The sequence below is a fragment of the Acomys minous genome, assembly GCF_964271855.1.
Source record: "Acomys minous genome assembly, chromosome: 7".
In the NCBI taxonomy this organism is placed as follows: Eukaryota; Metazoa; Chordata; class Mammalia; order Rodentia; family Muridae; genus Acomys; species Acomys minous.
Window position 1 is genome coordinate 89,560,084 of NC_140488.1, and position 25,150 is coordinate 89,585,233.

Consider the following 25,150-nt stretch of genomic DNA (forward strand, 5'->3'; position numbering starts at 1 on the left):
GTAGTTAACATTTTTAAAATATTTTATCCTTTTAAAATATTTCCTTCAATAATCAAAAACTGTTAAGTCATAAAATTGCCACCACATATTTAAAATGAATGTTTGAATAAAATACCTGCCTTTCCTGTTTCTTTCTTTTTTTTCTCCTTTATTAATTTATTCATATTACATCTCAATGGTTATCCCATCCCTTGTATCCTCCCATTCTTCCCTCCCTCCCATTTTCCCCTTATTCCCCTCCCCTATGACTGTTCCTGAGGGGGATTACCTCCCCCTGTATATTTCTTTCATTCTTTTTCCTTTCTTTCTTTCTTTCTTCCTTCCTTCCTTTCTTTCTTTCTTTCTTTCTTTCTTCCTTTATTTTGGCTTTTTTGTACTTTATTATGATTCATGGCAAGCCTTTATAATGCATATATGAGATTCTCCTTCATTTTATTTCACATTATACAATAGATATACTGTATGGCATCTATGGTAAGGTGATTTAATATCATACATACTGATAAATGTGTTTTTTGAAGACAATATTGTATGTGTCACATGTGATTTAAAAGTTTTATATGGTCTTTGTGGACATATGAACTTCTGAATGTATACATATATACTCCTACACACATACAAATATATTCATTATATACATGTATATGAAAGTGATACCTAAAGATGGACATAAAATTGGAAACCTCATAGTAGCGGTCCTCTTTTACCTGTTGCGAATAATGCATCTGATGATGTAATTGAAAATGCTCTTCTCTAGTAACTTTTGATGGCCTGGGCAACATTTCCACCTCCTGGATGGCTTCAATGCTCACATGCTGAGGCAAAACTTGAAAGAGTGATGTGATGTACATTAAGATGGACTTCTTATCTGGATAAGTGGTAGCAACATCTGTAAACACATTAACAGCACACATCAATTTTTGGTTTCTACATTTCAGAATCTGAAAGAGTAATGAACAATTCAATGTTACAGGAAAAATACTGATTAATGAGCACTTGTTTGTCCATGAATGTCCTCTAGACACTAATTAGAACACAATAATCAGGCCTAAAATGTTCTTGCAATTTGGCAAACCAAGGAGATGAGCACTAAAGTTAATTTCTTTTTCTTGTTCACATAAAAACTTCATTCTATAACATTTTCTCCTAAGTAAAATTGCCTAAACTAGCTAATCTAAGTGAGTAGCATTCTTTGGATAATAAACTATTTTAATTACATTTTCTCTCTATGGAACATTATATTGGTATGTTAATTATTGTGGTGAATTTATAATTAAATAATTATAAAAATGTTTTAATACTTTAAACCTACTAATCAAAATTTCTACTATAAATTTATATACAGAACTAAATCTCTCTGTCTTAAATGAGCTATACATTTTTACAATAAAAACTAAAATAATGTCAGCCTTGGTTGTTGAGGAATCTCATGTGACTACATCAGCCAATGACTCAACTGACTGTAACTCAGTCCCACCACTGGAAGCCTTGCTTGCCTACAAAGGATTGCCAGTTAAAACACTATACTTCAATTATTAGGAGTCCACACTAGGGTCACTCTCATAGATTCTAGACTGATGCAAGGAACGAGTGTCATTGTTTGAAAACTGACAGTGAGGTAAGGGACATTGACAAGGCCAGCATCCACAAATCTCATTGAGTATAGAGAGTTCAACAACCTGAGGCCTGCATGGAGTATTCATCCTTATATTACAGTCTCTTGAGCACAGGAGGGTACTTTAAAGGCTACAAAAAAAGACATCTGGGCACCAGCCTAGCAACAAGACCCTCAACCCACATGAAAAAACTTGTGGGAGTGGCAAAACAATGTCTGGTCTAACTTGAGGCCCATGTTAGGAGAGGAAGCCCATGCCCTACACTGCCTGGATGTCCAGGAATTGGAGACTAGCTAGCCCATACATCTAGGATAGAACCAAACATGACTGATAACAAAAAAGTTAATTGAATGATTGCTAATAATATTCTGCTATATTCATAGAGTGTTGCCTTATCCAGTTGTCATCAGAGAGGTTTCCCCTGACAGTAGATAGGAGTGGATGCAGATACCCACAAGACAGATACATGGAGAGAGTTTAAATTGGGGGTCTCTATCAGGTGCTTTCCATTGGAGATTGGGAACCTCATAGAAGAAGAGGAGGATGGATAGTGGGAGTCACAGACAACGGAGAACATGAGCCACCAAATCACCTAAACAGGGTTCACATGGACTCACAGAGACCAAAGCAGAAATAATAGAACCTACTAGGGTCTGTACCAGGTTCACTATATATATGTTGGTTGTTAGCTTGTTGAATTGAAGGGACTCCTAACAGTGGGAAGTGTATGTCTTTGACATTTTTGTCTGCTCTTGGGACTCTTTTCCTCTCGTTGGGATGCTTTTTCTAACCTCAAAAGCCTTGCATTATTATGTCTTTTCTTTCTGTCCTGTTAGGTTGCTGTCTCTTGAAGCTCTGTTTTGAAGGAAAATGGAGGGAGAATGGATCTGGGGTAAAGGGGAGGTAGGGGAAACTTTGAGGAGTGGAAAGAGGGAAACTAAGGTTGGGATGTACTGTGTAAGAGAAGAACCTCCTTTTGATCAAATTTCAAAATAAAACACTAATATAGAATATGCATTTGTACTATTTCTGTTACAATAAAATATATGTTGACTCATGGTCCACCTGTTAAATTACTATTCCATTATCCTTAGGCTTTTTTTTTTTTTTACATTTATGGGATTCATGACAATTTCACACACAGAAATATTTTTGTAACTTGGTTTTCTGAAATGAACACAGTATGATAAATTATAATTTCATGTATTAAGATGACCTTTTTATTGAAATAAATAGAAAAACTATTTTAGAAACTATTTCTATTAAACAAACATAAAAAAAAGGGACAATATTGAAATTATTAGCTAAACCAATCAGGAACAAGATACAAGCATCTAATCTCACCAATATTAAATTAAAACATCGTAAAATCTTAGAGCGATTTCAAAAGAAAAAAAGGCAAAGTCATAAAAATCATACAAATGGAAAATGAAGAAATCAAATTATTCCTAAATGTAAATCATTAAAAAATATATCTGAAAGACTCTACTATTGAGTTCTGATAAAATGCTCAGTAAAATAGAAGAATATATATTCAATAGACAACCTCCATTTTACATGCCAACAATCAACTTACTAAAAATGAATTTAAGGAGAAAAAGCTCATATGCATATGAAAAGAAAAACGAGTGTTTACTAAATCAAAGTTGTTAAGGTCTTTGGAATGAATATAAAGCCTTAAAGCAGTGGTTCTCAATGTGTGAGTCGCAACCACTTTTGGGGTCACATGTCAGGTATCCTACATATCAGATATTTATAATATGATTTATAACACTAGAAAATTACAGTTATGAAGTAACAGTAAACTAATTTCATGGTCAGGGGTCACAATAACATGAGGACTTCTACTAAAGGGTCACACATTAGGAAGTTTGAGAACCATAAAGAAGAAATCATAAAAGATACTCAATGTAAAGACCTTTAGTGTTCCTGGCTTGGAAGAATTAACACTGCTAAAATACAACACTGCTGATACTGTACTAGAGAGTCAGTATAATCCATTCAAAATCACAATATTTCCATATAAACAGAAAATTTAATATTGTATTACATTTTAAAACATAAAAGACCAATTTTGTATGGAAACACAAAAACTCTGAATAGTCAAAAGAAGTCCTGAACAAAAATGCAGTGCTTGGAGACATTCCAATGCCTGGCAACAAAGGATATTTCAGACCAAGTAACACTACATTATGTGTTCTATAAAGGAATCAGGCATATAAACAAATTGAATAGAAGACTTAGAAATCAGCCCTCTGACATATATTCAGTTATTTACAAAAGTTCCTGTACTTAATTAACATTCATTGATGAGAAAACTGAATATAAATATGTGAATGAATCAAACTAGATGCTTGCCTCTCATATTCGGCCCTAAATAGAATATTTGCACCACCTCCTGTAAGGCTCAAAGTCCATTGCAGAAGAGGAAACAGAAAGAGTTTGGAGCCAGAATTTGAGCAGTGTTGCAAAAACAATATCTTTTGGACATGGCATAGCCATTTCATGCATAAACTCACTGCAGCTTCAGTTACCTGCAAAATACTCTCACAAAATTAATATATTTGCTGTTTTTATAATGTGTCTTTGAGGTACAAATGAAGCCACATTTCTCAGTGAGGGACCATGGAAAGTTAATGGGTGGTAGGAGAAGTTATGTCATTGACTTCAGTGATGTAGCCAGTGATAAGTAAGCCCCACTTGTGTTCATTCAAAGAATCCCAATTAAACATAGTGGGTCTGACTTTCAAAAGCTTCAAAGTGTTGGAAATAAGAAAGGTTTGAGCTGGAGAAATAGGGGGGTAAGATATGATAATAAATGGGTAGAAGAAATCCAATATATACATTATGAATTGTCAAAGCATTAAAAATTAAAAATAGTTTATTGTTCCAAGTACCTGGTAGTCAAGCATGAGGAAAATGTTTAGAGCCTATGAAACCATATAAAGGTTTGGTGGTTGTGTAGCCTACCTGTAATTACAACGTCAGAAAGGCACAGCTAGTGGACACCGAGGGCAAGCTGAGACTAGCAATACTAGCCATATTTGAGGTCTCTGGGTTTGACTGAGAGACCTGGACATGATAAATAATGTAGAGGTGTTATGAAGGATGATTATGGATAAGAAATTTGTACTTCTGTCTGCATGGGTTCATATGAATACTGCCACTCCATACACAAATATGTTCTCACACTCAACCATACATAAATACATATGAGCGTAGACACATGAAAATGAAAAAAGAAAACTAAAACATAAACAACTTCACTCAAAATGGATCAAAGTATAAAATGTAAGAATCAGATAGAAGAAATCATAAGTAATACTTCAAAATCTAGGGACAGGTAATGACTTTCTGGTTAAAACTTATTAGGACATAATTTGAAATACTGACACACTGTATGGCAACATATTAAAGAGCTTCAGGAGAGCAAAAGAAACAACACAGTGAAAGGAGAACCTACAGCAAACATAAAAAGTTGTCCTGAGTTTAACATATTAAACATTGTTTACTTTTGAACAACACCATAGTACCATTTAAACTTTACTAAAGTAAAACTAGCATGAGCAGAATGGACTTATGGAAAAAAACAGCAGGAAGAAGCAAGAGACAAGGATTATTTTCAAGATAGGCAGGCAGGGTTACAGACTGAAAGTAGTCCTAGGTAAGGGGACAATGAAATGAAAGGGATGTTGATAAACATTCTAAGGCAAAATCTAAGTGACATCATTCAATTTTCAAATCACTTTTCAAAAGGACTAATAAGTATGAACTACCATAAAGGAGAATGGGGAGGAAGAAAGGTGGGCAATGATGGGTATGTAGCTACCATAGCAGGCAACAGCTAATGAAAACTCTCTGCCCCTTGGATTGTTGACATGTTTCACAAGCAGTGGGAACCACTCCCTTCTGGAAGTCAGCTAGTCTTGAGTACATTTACTCCAATAAATCTTAGATTTAGAATGGAAATTCTTTAAGAGTGGAACTAGTACCTGAGTAATTAGTTTTTGTTTAATTTTGCTATTATTTTATTGTTTGTATGACAATGGCTTGTGATGAAAATCATCTCTAGTTAACACAACAGGAATTAGTTCATCTACTTGCAGTAGCACCCATAAAACCTTGTTTGTATCTGCTAGGCCTGGTTATTTTATCTTTACATCTCAAGGTATTTTAGCACAATTTGCAAACCATTGAGTCTCCTGGGATCTGAAATCAATCATGCTGTAATAAAAGAATTTATGTCCTTTCATGCTAATGAGACAGTTGTCTTAGAGAAGGCACTCAGTATATACTGAATGAGAGTGTAGGCGTTTCTGAGCTTGCATCCTGTAATGCATATTGCATGGCAGAGTGTCAAGTCATTATTCTAAACCAAAAAAAAATCAGTGAAAATAATTAAAATTTAAATACTCTATGCTAGATATCAGATTTCACAGAGAAATATGAAAAACCTATGGGGGTGCTCAGGTACAAGTAAAACAATAACAAATAAAATGAACACTAACCAATGAGTCCATATATACATTAGCTACATTTCTTTTTTCATGTTTTACATTATTTTACTATTTTCTGTCAACATAGATACAAAAAATACATGATTGTATTCCAAATTTAAAATCATCTATTGAAAATTTACCTTACAGTCAGACATAGTGGCACATACCGTTAAGGCCAGTACTCAAGGAGGCAGAGGCAGGAAGATCTCTGTGAGTTCAAGGATAGCCTGGTCTACAAAGGGAGTCTAGGACAGCCAAGACTACACAGAGAAACCCTGTCTCAAAAAAAGAAAGAAAAAACAAAAAATAAAAACAAAAATTTCCCTTAAGAAATTCAATAAGCCAATTATTTATGCTACACTTATTAATGTATTTGTCCTATTATAGAACCTGACAAGAAAATCAGTAAAATGAGACAGACAACTTTCAAGTATTTTTCTGATACTTCCAAGAATGATATGTGTTAGACTATTCCAAAGTCAATTAGGTACATTGTCAGCTCAGCAATTCAGGTTTGGAGACAAAACCAAAAACCTATTTACATTTCAGCACAAAAATATCAACCTAACATTTCTTAGTGTGAACACTGGAGCCTATGTGTTATTTTATTCAATGAGAAAGGTCAACCTTCTGAATTGCATCTAACTCCCAGTTGTGAATATTTTCATATCCTCTTACCCGCACATTCTCCTCAAAACCTGAAAATAAGCTCCTCACAAGGCAAGCTCTCTGCACTGAGCTACATGGCCAGCCTTCAAATGCTCTGATTTCAAAGACTGGTTGAGCAACATCATTGTTTCTAAAGACAGTAAGTACTAAAGTAAGCATTCTGATTTTGTTTCTTTTATCTAGTGATAGCTTAATCATTTGATGAAATTCAACTGATGAGATACAGTTGTACATGTAAATTAATTAAAGAGAATTCCTTCAATAAGAGTACAGTTCATTTAAAGGAGAAATTCTAAATTTAGACCTAGACTTATTAAAAATACAGCTCTTAAATATGTGTGCATGTTTAAATAGTGTGTGTGTGTGTGTGTGTGTGTGTGTGTGTGTGAAACCTTCAAAATCTTTGGCTTCTATTTCCTCATCTGTGAAGTTAAAGTCCATCATTATCTGCATAGGAAATACAAATGGAGTAATGATCATAAAAACCATAGGAAATAGAAACTTAAATCAAGCTTCATATAAATTTGATGACATATGTAATCATTTCTTACAAAAAAAAACCCCTCCACTTTCTTTGTCCAAAGATAAACAAACAAAACCTTCCACAGTAATGCAAGTTTATTAGTTCGAAGAATTTAAAAGTTGAATATATGGTTGAAAGGAAATGTTATAGAAACATACAAATGTAGTTTTTAGACACTATGTAATGATATATTCACATCAAGCAATGTAATTTCTAATTTATGTATGGTTCTACTACAATTTTAGAGATGAAGACCATCCAATAATATTTCAAGCTATGAATAAAATGAGATTTTTATATTGAAAATAATCATCTATGTTTTGTCTATATATTCTAAGCTTATTTTTGAACATGCATTAACATTATAGTTAGATAATTACATTTTACATTGTAATAAAAGAATATGCAAAAATCAAATGAAAAGTGACAAACTGAGTCACATAAATTTAATCTTCATTGTGCCTACACCTTTGAAATGTCAATGAAAGTGATTTTGGTGAAAAAAAAAGAACAACAACAACAAAAAAAAAACCCCAAAAACTATTTCTGTCTTGGGCAGTCAAATTCTGGAATGTCTGATTAGCCAGCTGCCAAGTATAACCTTGAAATACATCTGGGAAATCGAAAAAAAATAGCTAGACCATCCAACTCAAAGGCCAGATTTCTGAGGGAAAAGCAGAAATTAAAATACTGTATTTTAATGCTTGTCACATGTAACAGGAAAGAACCATGAACTTAAAGATAACATATGCATAAAAGTGCATTGGTAAGCCTTCTTTTTAAGAGATGATTTATTTATTTACTTAAATTAGGGGACATCATTCAGACACCATCATAACAAATTTGAAGAATTTTCCAGAGAGTTTATACAAGAAAAAAAAAAAGAAAAGAAGCAAATAATGAAGTCAGTGTTTTATTCAAAAGAGAGGCATGAATGAACTGGAAAAAGAGTATGGTCAGATAATCCTAATGTAAAATTATAAGGACATTCACGCTAGCAAAATTGAAACTGGTGATTACAAAAATAATCATTCACGTGGATATGAAATGCCAAAAATATCACCAGGAGAAATAAACTGGCCTATCATTTGAAATTTTCAAATGATTCATCTTTGCACTAATGGTATGGCTTCTAAGTGGTAGAGTTGAAAGGCTGTATATAACAGCAGAGAATTAAATAAATCATTAAGGAATACAACTATTTATCCACAAATTTCAGGAATTCCTTGTTTTTAATAGGTGAATAGTATTTCATAGTGTATATATACCACAGTTTCTTTATCCATTCTTCTAATGAGGGACACTTAGGCTGTTTCCATGTTCTGGCTATTATGAATAAGGCTGCTATGAACGTGGTTGAGCAAATTTTCTTGCTGTGTGCTGGAGCATCTTCTGGGTATATTCCAAGGAGAGGAATACCTGGGTCTTGAGGAAGCCCTATTCCTATTTTTCTGAGATAGCACCAGATAGATTTCCAAAGTGGTTGTACTAGTTTGCATTCCCACCAGCAATGAAGGAGTGTTCCTCTCTCCCCACATCCTCGCCAGCATGTGGTTTCGCTTGAATTTTTGATCTTAGCCATCCTGATGGGTGTAAGATGGAATCTCAGAGTTGTTTTGATTTGCATTTCCCTGATGATTAAGGAGGTTGAGCATTTCTTTAAGTGTTTCTCAGCCATTTGATATTCCTCTGTTGAGAATTCTCTGTTTAGTTCCATGCCCCATTTCTCGATTGGGTTATTTGGTTTGGTGGTATTTAATTTCTTGAGTTCTTTATATATTTTGGATATTAGACCTTTGTCAGATGTGGGGTTGGTGAAGATCTTTTCCCAGTATGTAGATCATAATGAGTGAGTTAACCCAGAAGCAGAAAGACTCAAATGGTATATACTCACTTATATCTGCATATTAGCCCAACGGGCATGTCCCACGAAAGCCTTCACTTACCAGGAAACTGCGACAGAGGAGAGGATATTCTAGTGGGACTCTAGATGAGAGAATCATGGGAGAAAGGCAAAGTAGAAGGACCCAGAGGGTCCTAGAAGCCTACAAGTAGAACATTATGATAGGCAGATTTGGGCACAGGGGTCCCGCTCAAACTAAGGCACCAGCCAAGGACAATACAGGCGGTAAACCTTAAGCCCCTACCCAGATCTAGCCAATGGACAACACTCTCCACAGTAGAGTGGAGAGTGGGATATTACTTTCTCACATACTCTGGTGCCTCACCTTTGACCTTGTCCCCTGGACGGGGAGACCTGGTGGCAATCAGAGGAAGGACAGCAGGTTACCAAGAAGAGACTTGATACCCTATGATCATATAGAGGGGGAGGTAATCCCCCTCAGGAACAGTCATAGGGGAGGGGAATAAGGGGAAATTGGGAGGGAGGGAAGAATGGGAGGATACAAGGGATGGGATTACCATTGAGATGTAACAAGAATAAATTAATAAAGGAGGAAAAAAGTTTAAAAAAAAGGAATACAACTATTTTAAATTTTATTTTTGTTTTTTGTTTTTTTTTTAAATTTCTTATTAATTTATTCTTGTTATATCTCAATGGTTATCCCATCCCTTGTATCCTCCCATTCTTCCCTCCCTCCCATTTTCCCCTTACTCCCCTCCCCTATGACTGTTCCTGAGGGAGATTTCCTCCCTATGTATATGCTCATAGGGTATCAAGTCTCTTCTTGGTAACCTGCTATCCTTCCTCTGAGTGCCACCAGGTCTCCCCCTCCAGGGGACATGGTCAAAGGTGAGGCACCAGAGTATGTGAGAAAGTCATACTCCACTCTCCACTCAACTGTGGACCAGGAAACTGGGACAGAGGAGAGGACATCCTATTTGGACTCTAGATGAGAGAAGCATGGGAGAATAGCAAAGTAGAAGGATCTAGAGGATCCTAGAAACCTACAAGTAGAACATTATGATAGGCAGATTTGGGCCCAAGGGTCCCGCTCAAACTAAGGCACCAGCTAAGGACAATACAGGCAGTAAACATCAAACCTCTACCCAGATCTAGCCAATGGACAGAACTATTTTGAATTTTAATATTTAACATTTAGCGCTGTCCTCAAGATATGTGCATTTTTCATTTTCAAGTCACTATATGACAATATATAACAAAATGAAAAAAATCACTTCTGCAGGTATTTTAATTATAAATTCTTTGACATTCTGAAAGAAATATTTTGCTTTCAACAGAAAACTCCATAATTAATTTTCCATCTCTAGCATTTTGTTCATTGATCCTTATAGTTGCTTTTATCCTTTAATAACAATGTTTCTCATTAGATTACTACAAAGTATAGTCATGGACATAATTTGCATTGATGAAGATGATTCAGTTTCCTAAATAATGCTAATAAAAATAAAACAATGGCTTATTTATTTATGAGGAAGAGTAAATCATTGTATCTTTTAAACACATAATTATTCTTTTCAATATGCTCATGATGCAGCTAGAAAGTAATTATCACCACCATTCTGCTATACATAGAAAACAGTAACTCAAAATGGATAGTGTTTACTTAATAGAAGAAAGATAGGAAGAAACTACATATACATAATGTATTATGCATTTCATTCAGTTTGTGTGTGTGTGTGTCAGTGTGTCTGTGTGTATTTCTGAGCACACACGTATTGTCTTGTGGGTGTATATGTGGAAGTCAGAGGACAACTTAAGAGACTCAGTCTTCTCTTTAAACCAAATGGGTTACACAATTGAACTCGGGCCATCAGGCAAGATTTCTGCCCTCTTAGCTATCTTGTCAATTCTGGTATACTAAAAACTAATTATGCATTCTGACCATTTGCAAAAAAAAACCTTGAAAATCATTAATTTACAAGCATAATCTGAATATCATGCATTTAATTTTATAAATAGTGGTATCTAGACATTATAGTGATTATAGAAAGTACTGGATTAAAATATGATAAAATGCATTTATTTAGTTAGATTTCAAGAAGGTAAATCATGAATGTTGAAGACAGATCTCTATATAAATGAGCACAGAGATAATTTTCATAAAATGATTTTATAGTATTTCTGTCTCATATTCAATGATGCTCCCTAAGCATTAGTAAGGTGCAAGATAAGGATGTCCATTTTAGGGCAGAACATTAACAGTTTGTCTTCTGTACACGACATGGCTATTGATTGCTCTCATGAACACCCAGATGTAGTTTTCCTGACAATGACTTGCAAAATATCAAGTCAACTCAAATTCTAGCACAGATAAGGAGGAACACATATGGTTCCACCTCTAATTGATGAACTTTTGGATGGTACCAACTTCTAGGATACCTTCTTTGGGGAGATGATCATTGGTAGTTTACCCCATGCTAATTTGACTTCTAGATGAGAGGTCAGAATGAAGTTGGTTATATGACAATATGTCATTGTATAAGTGTATGAATTTCTCAAAAATAGTAAATGATTCTAACATGCAACATTTATAATAATAATATGTGTACATGTTTCAAGGAATGCTTATTTTCAATATGTGCATAACTTCTATTGATTCAATTGTACTATCACGTACATTTCATGTGATAGACCAATAGACTTCCGTAAATATGCTGTCTTAGTTGGACTCTTTTTCCCCATTAATAGGAAGTCAAATTATATCCTCTTGATTCCAGATGTTCTTAGAACAAATAATTCACAGAAAACAATCATAGAAATATCAATTAAATGGAAAATCTCACCCAAATGGATATTACAAGTGTCATAACCTATCTTTAAGTAAATAAGATCTTCAATGAACAAATACCTTCTATGAGAAAATGATGTAATGAAATATGTCTCCAAGTATTCAGCTCAATAATAACTTAAAAGAACATATTTTCACAAGGTATTCATTAAGGGTATACCCTGTTGAATTACATTTAAAATTTTTCAGCCACTACAAATGTCATAATAGCTTTTAGCTACATATCAACTAAAACTAGAAGAGAAACTCAATTGGCCTGACAAGTGAAAGCTGATTAGTCAGTGTCAGAGACTATTTGCTTCTTTTTTCCTTACTTCCAAAAAAAAAAAAATGGGGGTGTAACTTTGAATGGCAATCTCAGGTCCTATATGCTCAATTACAACAAAATGTTATATTTCTATGCTCAAATTCCCATAGTGTTAGAAGTAATAGTTGATAAAGAATAAGGTCAGAATTTAGATATTATTTCATGTGACACAAATTTAATAGGTTATTATGGTTCTATCTAGTTGGTTTTTTTATTTGGAAATATGCCCAACAGTATAAGAACAATTATAAAGGAAGTATACCAATGATCATTAGCTTATGGCACAAACTAAATATAAAATTAGTCCTTTCAGAAATGATATTGTAAAATCCTTCTGGCAACATACTATATAGTACATGCATGATAGGCAGTGTTCTGGCATCAAGTATCCATATGTGACAATAATTGAAGTGGGACAGACTTTAGCAAAATGCTGTCACACACAAAATTCAAAAATTGTAAGATAATAGATGGTAAAAGATACTTTCTTGAACTACTGTCGAGTTTTACAGTTGTCCAAAAGAAACATAATGAACTCCTACTGAGATTCACATACTGTCTAAAGCATGAGTGGAAGCATGCTGAAGAGGCATAACAAATATTGCTGAAAGCTTTAGCTTATATCAAGTTACAAGGATATATTCTGCTTTTGACAGTATTAATGCAATTTCATTTCAGTACGGTTTTGGGTTTTCAGGCTTCCACTAATATAAATTGGTCTAATCCCAATTATAAATACAATAATATGCATGAATGATAAATATATTCCAATATAAAATATAATTTAAAGCTCACAGAAACAGAGATAATCAAACAAAGAGTAACAGCACAAGTATCAAAGAGATAAAACTAAAAGTAATAATAATTTTTAATAAGAGAACAAAATCAGTGATGTTTTGGCACAAAAATATTTCAAAACATAGGTTGATTGGCTACAAACTATTCAATCTATAATGATCACCTACACGTAAGATGTGCTAGAAAAATAGTGACATAAAGCTTGTGGGATTGTTCAACCAATATTTGTTTGCCTTTAAGGCCCACTCCATGAGATGGGACTCATCCCTGACACTGCTCAGGTGACCATGAAACTTTGACCAGATAAGCTAAGGACCTAGTGGAAAACAAAATACTACTATTTTGCAAAAGGAACAAAGCCATAAGACCAGGCTGTCCTCGAACTCACAGCATCTGCCTGCCTCTGCATCCTGAGTGCTGGGATTAAAGGTGTTTGCCCCCATGCCTTGCTCATAAGATGACTCTTAAGAACCCTTTGTCATGCCTATAGATCTGTGCCTTGTTCTGCTTTCAGCAGAGAAGCTTCTGCTTACAGTAAAAGGGAACAAATACAGAGATCCACAGCCAGATAATATGAAGAGAGTAAGGGACATTGGAAAACTCAGCCAAATATGATGGCTCCGTCAAATTTCTTCCCTCAGGTCTTAGTAAACACTGCAGAAGTGGAGGTAGAAAGATTTTAAGAGCCAGAAGGCATGGAGAACACCAAGGAAACAAGGCCTTCTAAACACAGCCAGATCACATATGAACTCACAAGACTATGGCATCATATACAGGGCTGAGGGAACTAAACACAAACCTCCATCCTTAACCCAGATACATCTTTAACTGATAACCACTCAAAACTTAGTCTGTCCTACAATCTCACATGGGTACAAACCAGTCTTAAGGGCAGGCCCCATGCCCAGCAGTAGATAGACAAGACAAAATGAAGTCAATGGCATCTTTAGAGGTTCTTTGGCTCATGACATTTTTCTCAGAGAAATGTTCTAACCTTCTGTAAATATTATAGTTCCAAATTTGGGGTTTTTATGAGATTCCTTCATAAATGAACATGTGTTACTTGTGTATCTGCATATATGTTTCTTGGGGGCTCAGGGGGTTATCCTATTCCAGTTTGTTTTTGTTTTATCTTATTTTATTATTAGTGTTTAGATGTATGTTTGGTTTCTAATGGGAGACAGAAAGGGTATGTATCTTGGTGGAAAGAGAGGTTGAGAGGATCTCAGATGAGTTGGAGGATGGGAAACCACAATCAGAATATATTTTTTGAAAACAATGCATTCAGTAAAAAGTAAAAGAGGTAAAGAAGGATATTATACAAATTGTATACCTTGATAATAATATATTTTTTGAATATTGAATTGAATTTTGAGAACATGAATATTTATTGAAAATATTGCATATGTTTGATATGTTTATACATAAAACAGTGAACAGTAATGAAAGTAAATGAAGAATAAATTGTTTATCACACATTGCCTAAGTTGTTGTGATTCCCTTCTTGCCTCTAAGGTTCTGGAAGGTTACAAGATAGTTAGCCATATTACATCCAAGACAAAACTTCTCTCTCTAAAATCTCTGATTTTCTATCTATCACCATTTCTATATATGTAAAAACCATTCATGTTTTGTACCAAGATGATACTGGGTGGTATTGTCTATGCTTTATCATCATTTTGTAAAGTTTTCATTTGGTTTATGAATAAGCCAAGTCTTTTCTGTGTCTAAAAATATGCATCTGTACACTTGTCTCTATGTTCACCAGTACTACCTCATCCAAGCCATAATCCTCATCTTCTGTGACCAATATATCCCACTGTAACTGCTTGTACATTTCTGCATCATTTTGTGGTGAAGAGCCATCATTAGCTTTCTAAATCACAAAGTAAAGTTTAATAACCTCATTCCTGAATCTTTTCTAAAGCTCAACATTAAAAAAAATAACTTCTTCCATGCTCTGATACATGATTAATGTCACATACTTTGCTGATTGCACAGCAATCTTTCTGTCTATTTGTCAACTTGGAGATATTTACCTTGTTTTGTCTTTGTGTCATAAAAGAGGCTCTTTTACATCTCTTGGTCTTTACTCTTTTTTCATTGATCTATCTATCTATATATGTATCTCTATTAATCTATTGATCTATTATTCTTTCATATACTACAATACTACCATAGCTTCCCTTCCCTCCTCTCTTCCTAGTTCCTCCATCACTCTTCCCCTTCATATCCACTCCTCCCCACCCCTTTCTCTTCATAAAATAGCAGGTCTTCTAGAAATATCAACCAAAGATGTCCTAACAAGGTACAAAAAGATTAGGCACAAACTCTCATGTCAAGGCTGCATGAGGCAACACAGTAGGAGGAAGAATGTCCCACAAGCAAGCAAAAGAGTTAAGAGACAGCCATTGTTGCCACATTTAGGAGGCCCACAATCACACCAAGCTACACAACCATAACAATATGTAGAGGATATAGGGCAAACATTTACAGGGTCTCTGATTGCTTTGAGTCTCCGTGGGCCATGTTATTGTGGAGTACTTGACCCCTCTGGCTCCTACAGGCCTTCCCCCTCACTTTCTGTGGGATTCTTTGAGCTCCATTTAAAGCATGGCTCTAGATCTCTGATTCTAGTGCCAGTTGATGGATGAAACCACTCTGATGTATTACAGAATATTTGAAAGCGGTGTTGCAGGCTCTTTAGGATAATTAAGTATTACAAGCTAATTGTTAGCTATTCCAATCATGGTCATGTCAATTATTAGTGATTTTTATCAAAATAATACATATCCTGGGTTTAACCAGTAGATACGATTCTGTAGATGGATTAGGTAAAATAGTTAGATAAGGTCTTCAAAAGCCTCAGAGACCTACAGAATATGGCGTTTAAAGATGCTTTTATTATTTTAACAATTCCTTGACAACAAGACAGCTTAACTCCTGCAACAGTCAGACTACCTCAAAGATTATGATTAACATAAATGGACCTCCTTATGGAGATGGATTCAACTGTGGCAAACAAGCCACAGGGCAAAATTTCCTCATTTCTGCCACAGACAGAATTCTGCCTAAAAATGGGCAAGCTTGGGTGCAGGCAGAGTTTATGGCCAAACTGTGCCAAGACAGGATAAGTAAGTCCTCAATAGTTTCTGCCTCACAAATATGTCTGTCAGATATATTGGGTCAAAAGGCTGAAGATGATGCTCCCATGTTATACAGAATATTATTTGTAATCACTTAATTGACTTTGGTTCTATCCTAGGTCTCCAGAATATCCAGCCTCTGGTTCCTGGATCTCCAGGCAATGTCAGACATGGACTTTTTCTACTGCCAAGGGTCTCTTGTTAGACCAGGCATTGGTTGGCCACTCCTAGATGTTCTGTGCCACGTTTTCACCAGCAGGACAAATTGTAGGTCAGAGGTTTTGTGGCTGTGTCAGTGTCCTACTCCCACCACTGGAAGTTTTGCCCTGTTGTAGATAATAGCTGGTTCAAATTCTGTATCTCCTATTGCTAAGAGAGTCCACTAGGGTCATTACTCTTATTTATGCCTTCATCTGAAGTATTTACCCATTATTTTTTATACTTTTGTTGCACTGATATCTATTACATCATAGTTCATAATGAAGTTCCTCACAAATGCATTTGTTAATCACTTTATTTCAAGAAGCCTTCCCTCTGTCTCATACAGACTTATTTACTTTATTACACTTGACATGAGCATAAAAATATTTTATTTTTCTTCATATATTTATTCTTTCTTTCCCAGTAGAATAAACTTATACTTTGAAATGTTATGCTTTAGTCAATAATCTATGGATATAATATGGCAGACCATAAGAGTTTCTTCTCACCAAATGGCATTATAGTAGTAATAATATGACAGGACAACACAATTTTCATACTCTTGTTGGTGATGCTTGTATAAACAAAGCAACTGCACTGTCAGTGGGATAAAAGAATAGTGCGTACAATTATGGTGAATTGTGTATTTAATAATTATAAGAATGTATGCCACAAGTTTATGTAATTGCCATATGTTCTGGTTAGATTGTATTATGAATTTGATGCTGCCTATAGTTATCTGAACAGACTGAATCTCAACTGAAGAACTGACTGAAGAAGAAAAGCCTGTAGTCTTCTCTGTGAGATACTGTTTTGATTGAGTGTTAATGTGGGAGTGCCCAAGCTACTGTAGTGGCACTATCATAAGTATATGAACATGCACTTCATAAGAAAGCTGACTGAGCATGAGCAAACCAGTAAATATCCCTTCTGTATGATTCCTACCTTGAGGTCCTGAAAATATTCCCAACAGTAACTGACTGTTACATAGTACTATAAACTGAAATAAACATTTTCCTCCAAAAGCTGCTTTTGATAAGTGTTTTATGACACAGCAATGGAGGTCAAATTAAGTCACAACATTATACACTTTAATATTCATTCCTCCTATGTAAAATAAAGTTTGCTGCAAAGCAGTATGATATGTTCGTATCATATCAGCAGATTCATATGTACTGTACATAGTGCATTCTTGAATTGTAGGAAGAGACCTACCTTCAGTGATAGACATTCAACATCTCAGTTTATGAAAGCATATTACCTATCTCATAGTAACAAAAATCACTTTTCAATGAAGAGAACAGAAAATATTCACATAATTAATTTGGAAATACCTATTATATGCATGACAAAGGCAGGAACTATTTCTGAAGCATTTCCCCACTGTCTGGTGAATAGTATGGACTGATTATGCCTTATATTAATACAATTAATGAGTGAATAAAGTTAATTATCATTGCTGGGAATGAAGGTTCACTTTGACAGTCATCTATGAGCATTAAGTCAGATGTGTACTCAACATTATGAACCAATGAAGTGGAAGAAAGCACACCAACAAGCATTACTTATCTCCCTACACAATTATGTGAAGGAGAATGTTTAATATTTAATCAATTTCTATTGAGCATTAGTTACAGACAAGGAATTTTTATAACCTTTCCCCATTTAATCTTCAGTACTCTTGTGAGTTAAGAATACTGTCCAAGGTCACACATCCAGTCAGCAATCATCTGATTAAAGTGGAAAATAATAGACTCCAGGATTCCTACTCCAGTTTTCTCATTTTGTGACCTTAGACAAGGCTAATCAGTAAGAGCCTCTGCTTATTACTGAATGCTAAAGTATTTTCTTATATTATTTCTCACAATCTCAAAAAATGAGGTTTGATTTGAAGAATACCTCGTATTCAATGAACTTGACTATATTTTTTTGTTAAAAGCAAAGATACATTGATTTCTGAACTTGAGCATATTAGTAGGCTAACCAAGATGCCTATGAGTGATGACTTAGTATACTTTAAACTTAGAGGGAAAATGCTCCAGTTAAAATTCAATACACAAAAAATTACTGTTTTATTCATTTTCTCAAATGTTGCCTTATACTTGTTACAAAAGAACACAGTGGTTTGCATTGACTATTTGTAAAAAAAATCACATTGACTGATATATTCAGAGAAAGGTGCTCAAGTACTCTTAGATTCAAGTAGAGAGAACAGAAATATTGGAACTGAAGCTAAGCATCATTTTCCAAAGCATGTTCCTGCATCTAAGTAACTGAATATCTATAGAACTTAGCAATTGAAAGCCATGTTGAATCACTAAAACTATAACTAAAGAAATATTTTAAGCTGATGTATGGCATAAAGGAGGAGATTTAGTTAAGAAGCAAAGAAAATTTCAGCATAAGTTACACACACTGCAAAGCAATTAGTATTGTCACTGTTATAGCTATAGAAGTACTTTAATTGTAAAACCAAATTATCTGGTCTTCAATCCCATCAGAGAGTTGAGAAGGAATAAAACTTAATTACCAGAGTAAACCAGAAGTGCAGGTTAGCAGCTTCCAAAATGAAAAAAAAATTACAGGAACAGTTTGCTGCCTGAACCCAAAAAGTTGGAGCATCATCTTTAGCCTACTGGCCCAATATATCTGACAGACATATTTGTGAGGCCGGAACTATTGAGGACTTGTTTACCCTGTCTCGGCAGAGTTTGGCTATCAACTCTGCCTACATCCATGCTTACCCATTTTTAGGCATAATTTAAAATAGTATAAAATATTATTGCTCATGACATTTTCTTTGAAAAGTGAATACTATAGAAGGTGTATGTATTTATGAATTATGCTTTTAAACTAATGATAACAAATATAATTGAATTAGACATTAGGTTAACACAGTGAGTAAATTCAAATTAGTTTACAAGGACATTGTAGCTAAACTGCTTTTATTAAATTTTTAATCAGGTTCTCATCCTTTCATAAAATTGACTTATGAAGAATTATGCAAATCCAGAGAAGTTCTCTAAAGTAAGCTTTTGTATGATTATTTCATAAAAAATAGTATTAGACTTATATATTTTCTCTAAGCCTTTACACAGAAGAACTGTTAACATCACTCATTTACAATTCAGTTAGCAAGAAAATAAGTTAAATTAAGTTTCACTCAGAGAAGACACTTTTTAAATGTATAATATATAATATCCCATAAAATGAATAAATGCTGCATTGTACAGCTAGAAAATGTAGCACATACCCCAAGATGTTTAAAATATCATCTCCATACTATCATTAAATAAGACGTTGTGCCTGAAAGGTGTACCTAAGCATTAGTAGATAACTTTGGATCACACTGTTAGATTTTTCATAGCTATACTATGAGTTATAATGATAGTATATTTTTTGTCTTATAAAATAATTCTTAAACTCTTCATAATATAAAATCATAGATTTTTAAAATGTTATTATGACAAAATATACTTCTATCTCACATTGGTTATTACCATCAATATTAATGCTTTGAAATAATTAAAACTTTAAAAAACAACAAAACAGCAAACTAGTTCTTAATCTCAAAATGTTCTAGTAACCATCAAGTGAACTTTGCCACCACAGTGTATAAATGGCAGATTGAGTACAATGCTTTATATAGAAATGATACTTAAGAAAGTTGCACTTCTATTATGTTCATAATACTGTAGACCAAAGGAAAATAGAATCTAAGTGCTTTGATGAATTCAAAACATTGTATTTATTTATGAAGCAGTAAACAGGAATATTTGTTCTATTCTTAATGAATGTCCTGTTTCATAAACATGTTTTGAGAAAGTCTCACAAAGTTGATTTCATAGTATGGAGAGAAAAAAGGAATACCATTGTTTATCTACATAATTATCTGTCATATATATGTCCATTGACCTATTTGTGCAACTTTTATCTATCCACTTTTCTTTTTCTATGTATCAATTTATCATCACCAATATCAATGATCAACTTAGTTCTATAATATGTAGACAATGTGTTGTTAAACATGTGTGCTTGTATGTGATTTGTTAAGATGTGATTCTAATACATTCTAGTATCTTAATAGTAAAGTTTTTCCTTGGAATGTGTTTAATTTCTATTAAATATATTTTTCCTATTGCTGTGTAGCAAAAACCTCCAATTTGATTTTTTTTAAATCCCAGAAAGAAGCTGAATAAACTCAAGTTGTACATAACTCAAAAGTTTCAGGAAACTCCTACAACTTAAAAGATGAACAGTGTCCCTCTTACCCATGTATATGCAAGCACTGTGGACTGCTGGGGAAAGAAAGACTCTAACCTCTTGAACTATCTACTACTTACTGCCTGCTTGCCTGTCTGCCGACCTACTTGACTTCCTTTCTTCTATCCATCTCTCCTTTCTTCCTTTCTTTCTTTCAAGATTAGTTTAAATTTTTATTAATGTAGATATGTATGTGCTTATGGGAGTATTTCCATGTATGTGCAGGTACCCAGATGTCAGGAGAAGATATTATATTCCCTGCAGCTTGAGCTATAAGTAGTTTGTGAACTTCCTAACTTGGATGCCTGTGACTCAAACTCAAGTCCTCTGGAAAAAGAGTATGGTGTTTTTCTTTTTTTGTTTGTTTGTTTGTTTGTTTGTTGTTTTTAGCAACAAGCCATGTCTCTAATGTTACAGATTTCATGAGTTGACACCTATGCTTAGTTAGTTTTGAGGTTGTTTGGGGTGTGTGTGTGTATATGTGTGTATATGTGTGTGTGTGTGTGTGTGTGTGTGTGTGTGTGTGTGAATGTATGTGTGTATATGAGAAGTAGTTGCCATTGTATCATTCATGTTTCTGTATGTAACACCAATAAACTCAGTGGTTCACCAAACTGAACATTCGTAGAATTGGTTCTTTGATCAGTTACCTGTCTGGGATAGGTAATTAAACATTTTTCATATTTCCCGAGAAAAAAGTCATACAATATTTATAAGTATTTTGCAAGAGTGGTTATGTATTTTGTCATATTTTTTTATAGTTAAAGAATCTGTGACATTATATTTACATGAGGTGAATGACACTCATAAATCCTATCTATCATACTGCGGAATGTCTAATTAGCCATGTTATAAAACTTCATATTCTTTAATAACTATATCCATAGTTTGATAGATAATACAATTTTACATTCATGGTAAATCTTCAATGTATTCCATAATAAGTAAGGTGATGAACTCTCATATGACTGTAATTCTCTAATATATAAGTGGTAGAATATCCTCTACAAATATTATCAAGGAAAACCTTCTACAAATATCAAACGACACAAAATTGTCACAAGAATCTTACTTGGATTGGCACTATTTCTATCAAGTATCTCTTGCCAAAGACTTGGATGTCAATGACAATAAACATAGCAATACAGAAAGATGATACTTTGATGGAAAGAGAAAATCTTACCTTTTATATTAATACATAGATGTGTTAATTATAGTAAAATCAAATTAGTATAAAATTTAATAGTGATAAACTTAAACTTTAGACTTGATATTGAAAAGAACACTTGTGAGAACAATATAGAATCAGAAATTATATAGCTACAAATGCTACAATTCTCATTCTACTCATAAGAAGTTGTAAATTTAGTTCAATAGTCAAAAATAGACATAGAATTTATGAAGTCTTCTGTTTCATTTCTATCATTACATAAAAGAAATCAATTCATAGTACTAAAGCTTATTAAATATATGGTCTATAATTCTAGGCTGATAAAGGTTACAGATATTAAGCCATATGAGCCAAAGACATAGGTGTTCATATTGGCTATAGTAGATACATTACCTCTTCAAATAGTAGAAGACAGTTGTGGTTCTTCTATGTCAATCTTAAGTTAATATGTGAAGTTACAAAGATAAAGATACTTCAATGGATTAAAGAGCTTTTAGGTAATTTCATCATCTTTAATAATTAAAGCAAGACATATAAGACTGAATCTGCTTCTAGAATATTTTCAGATTATAGAAAGATTAATTTAAGGAAATGTAAAGGCTTATTAACTGCATAAGAAGACATTATTTGTAAATATATTCATATAGTGTCTTAGATGATATATTGTCTCATATTTTACAAATATTATTGCACTTATTTATTTCATAAGAAAACACTATAAATAAAGCAAGAGTTGTATGTAAAAAAATGAATCTGAAGGAACAAAAATGGCTTCTGAAGATGACAGAGCTTATAAGTAACACAGCAGAGCAGAACTACTTTCAATTCAAATTTGGATTAATGTTTAAGCAATTAACAAGATCACTTAGTAAGTTCATTCCCTAAACCCTGTTTAGACCTCTGTAATCACCTTAATTAATTTTATATCATTCTTCTTGCTGCGCTGATGTGATTTGTTCATGTCAATGAATAATAAATATGTGTTCTAACCTGCTGCAGTTTGAAAACCAACTTTTGCTTTGGCCAGTGTCTGCAAAGGAATCTTGACGGATTTAGAACATAGTTTCCCTTTCAAAAACAAAATGAAGGTCACTCCAGCCAGAGGAGCAGGCAGAATAATTGCATAGCTTCACCTCTCCCTCCTTTCTTCCAAAGCCAACCTCCTAGCCTCATCCCCAGCTCTGCAGCAGACCATCTTATGTGGTATTCCCCAGAGCTCCAAAAAGAGTGGCTCACATATATCTTTCTCTCCAAACTTCTTTCCCCCATTCATTCGTTTATCACTACCACCACCCTGTAGTCAGCTGGCATCACTTGGGAAACAATGGGCAATTCCCAGCCAGCAAAGCAGGTAGCATAACTGTGGATCTTTACCACACCATCTTCTCCTACAAATCTATTACCAAAATCATTTCTTTAGCTCAGGAGGAGAATGCCAGGTTGGCCTTGCTTCCATCCATATACTGATCTCCAGTAGGAACATGGAGGCCCCATCCATAATTTCTTCCCATTGTCATCATTTTATCCCATCCCCCAAAACAAGCAGGCATTCGCTAGGACACAACAATTCACCCCATCAAGCGAAGCAGGAAGCGTAACTATGAATCATCACTCATTCATTTCTGATGGAATTGCAAATGTGTAGAGGCACTATGGAAATCCATATGGTTGTATCTAAGGAAGATGAGAATTAATCTACCTCAAGATCTAGCTGTAACACTTGTGGACATATACACCAAAGATGCCCCATCCTATCGCAAGGATACTTACTTATTCAACCATCTCAAATAAGGCTAAAGTCATTTAATTCATAACTATATTGTATAGTAAATTTATTTTAACTTAGAGACAAATAAGTCATATAAATGCAATGTTAATTGTCTGGTGTGAACTAAATTGTGTTAGCTACAAATCTTGTCTTATCATATATTCCACATTGACTATGACAAAATGTAAGTTATACTAATTGACAGTTAAATAACATGTAAAGCAGCCATTTGTAAAAAAAACATTAACATGTAGAAAATTTACCAACTTCTTGATATTCAACCTGACTGATTAAATAGACAGAAAGACAGACAGATAGACAGACAGACAGAAGGACTCTTGGCTTACATGGAAACTTCTTACTAACAACATTTACTCATTGGTCTTTATAGGCTACATTGGCCTCTATTCTTTTTCTTTATTCTTTTAAGACCCTCCTCCCACCCGCATCCTCACTGGACTGTAAACAGGCTAGACAGTTCATGTACAGACAACCAAGATAATGTGAGTTCATGAGTACAATATTCCTATCATTTCCTTATTTTCCTCAGTCCTTTTTGACCTCTGGCTCTTAAAATTTTCACCCCTCTGCCCTTTTCTCAATGTTCCTCAAGCTTTATGGATAAGGATTGTGATACAAATGTCTAATTTTGTGCCAAGCATTCCACAGACACTTAATTTTCACTTTGACAAGTTCTGAGTTTCTATATTTACTGCTGTCTATTACAAAATGGAACTTTTCCGGATGAGAACCGAGAACTGGTTTAATCTGGGTTTAAACAGGCTTCACTGACCATTATTTCTTTAATCTTTCATTATTTGAAGTTAATGAACCAAAGAATGAATGAACTTGAATATATATGCCAAATACTTTGATATTCTTTTCACAATAACATACTACAGAAAAATCATGCATAGCAATTTGTTACAGAATATGTATTAAATGCTCATCATTTTGCAAGTTACAAACTACACTATAAATATGAACAAAAGTTTCAAAGGGACAGACAACACATGTATTGTGGATTTTTGTCTTTCTATCTTATATGATTATTATCATCTTTATCAGAGCTGTTGAGATTATGTACACCAGACTTTTACAAAATTAGACCGATTAACATTCCCTCCTGATTGGAGTTGTGGAAGTATGTTCATACCCTCATCTGAGTCTAGAAGTAACACACTAACCCTAAGTCCCAGAGATATATGTAGTTCTTCTTCATCTACAGATGGTTTCAGGAGGTGTTAAAGGATAAACGTCAATTTAAGGGAAATTTCTGTCTTTGTAGTGGAAGATTTTTCAGTGATACAAAGGTTTTCAGGTCATTAATTCATTTTTAGCAACCTCTAATTTTTATTCCTGTAGGACTAATAAAATTACTTGTTCAACAAACTAAATTTGGCTAAAATCATTTCTTTGATCTGCAGCTGGTACATTCTATCAATAAGTAAACAGATATTTGTTCATATCTACTTAG

The 25,150-nt window shown here is 34.0% G+C and overlaps 1 protein-coding gene across 10 annotated transcripts in view; it reads right to left on the reverse strand.

Moving 5' to 3' along the window:
* The window catches only part of DMD (dystrophin), a gene marked incomplete at its 3' end in the record, with an annotated part of 2,106,393 nt that overhangs the window by 1,493,940 nt on the left and 587,303 nt on the right, over nucleotides 1-25,150 (reverse strand). For all 10 annotated transcript variants that reach the window (XM_084788839.1, XM_084788837.1, XM_084788840.1 and 7 more), the window contains one exon: nucleotides 708-889. In XM_084788839.1, the coding sequence (XP_084644965.1) occupies nucleotides 708-889 (182 nt within the window). The remainder of the gene's footprint in view (nucleotides 1-707; nucleotides 890-25,150) is intronic.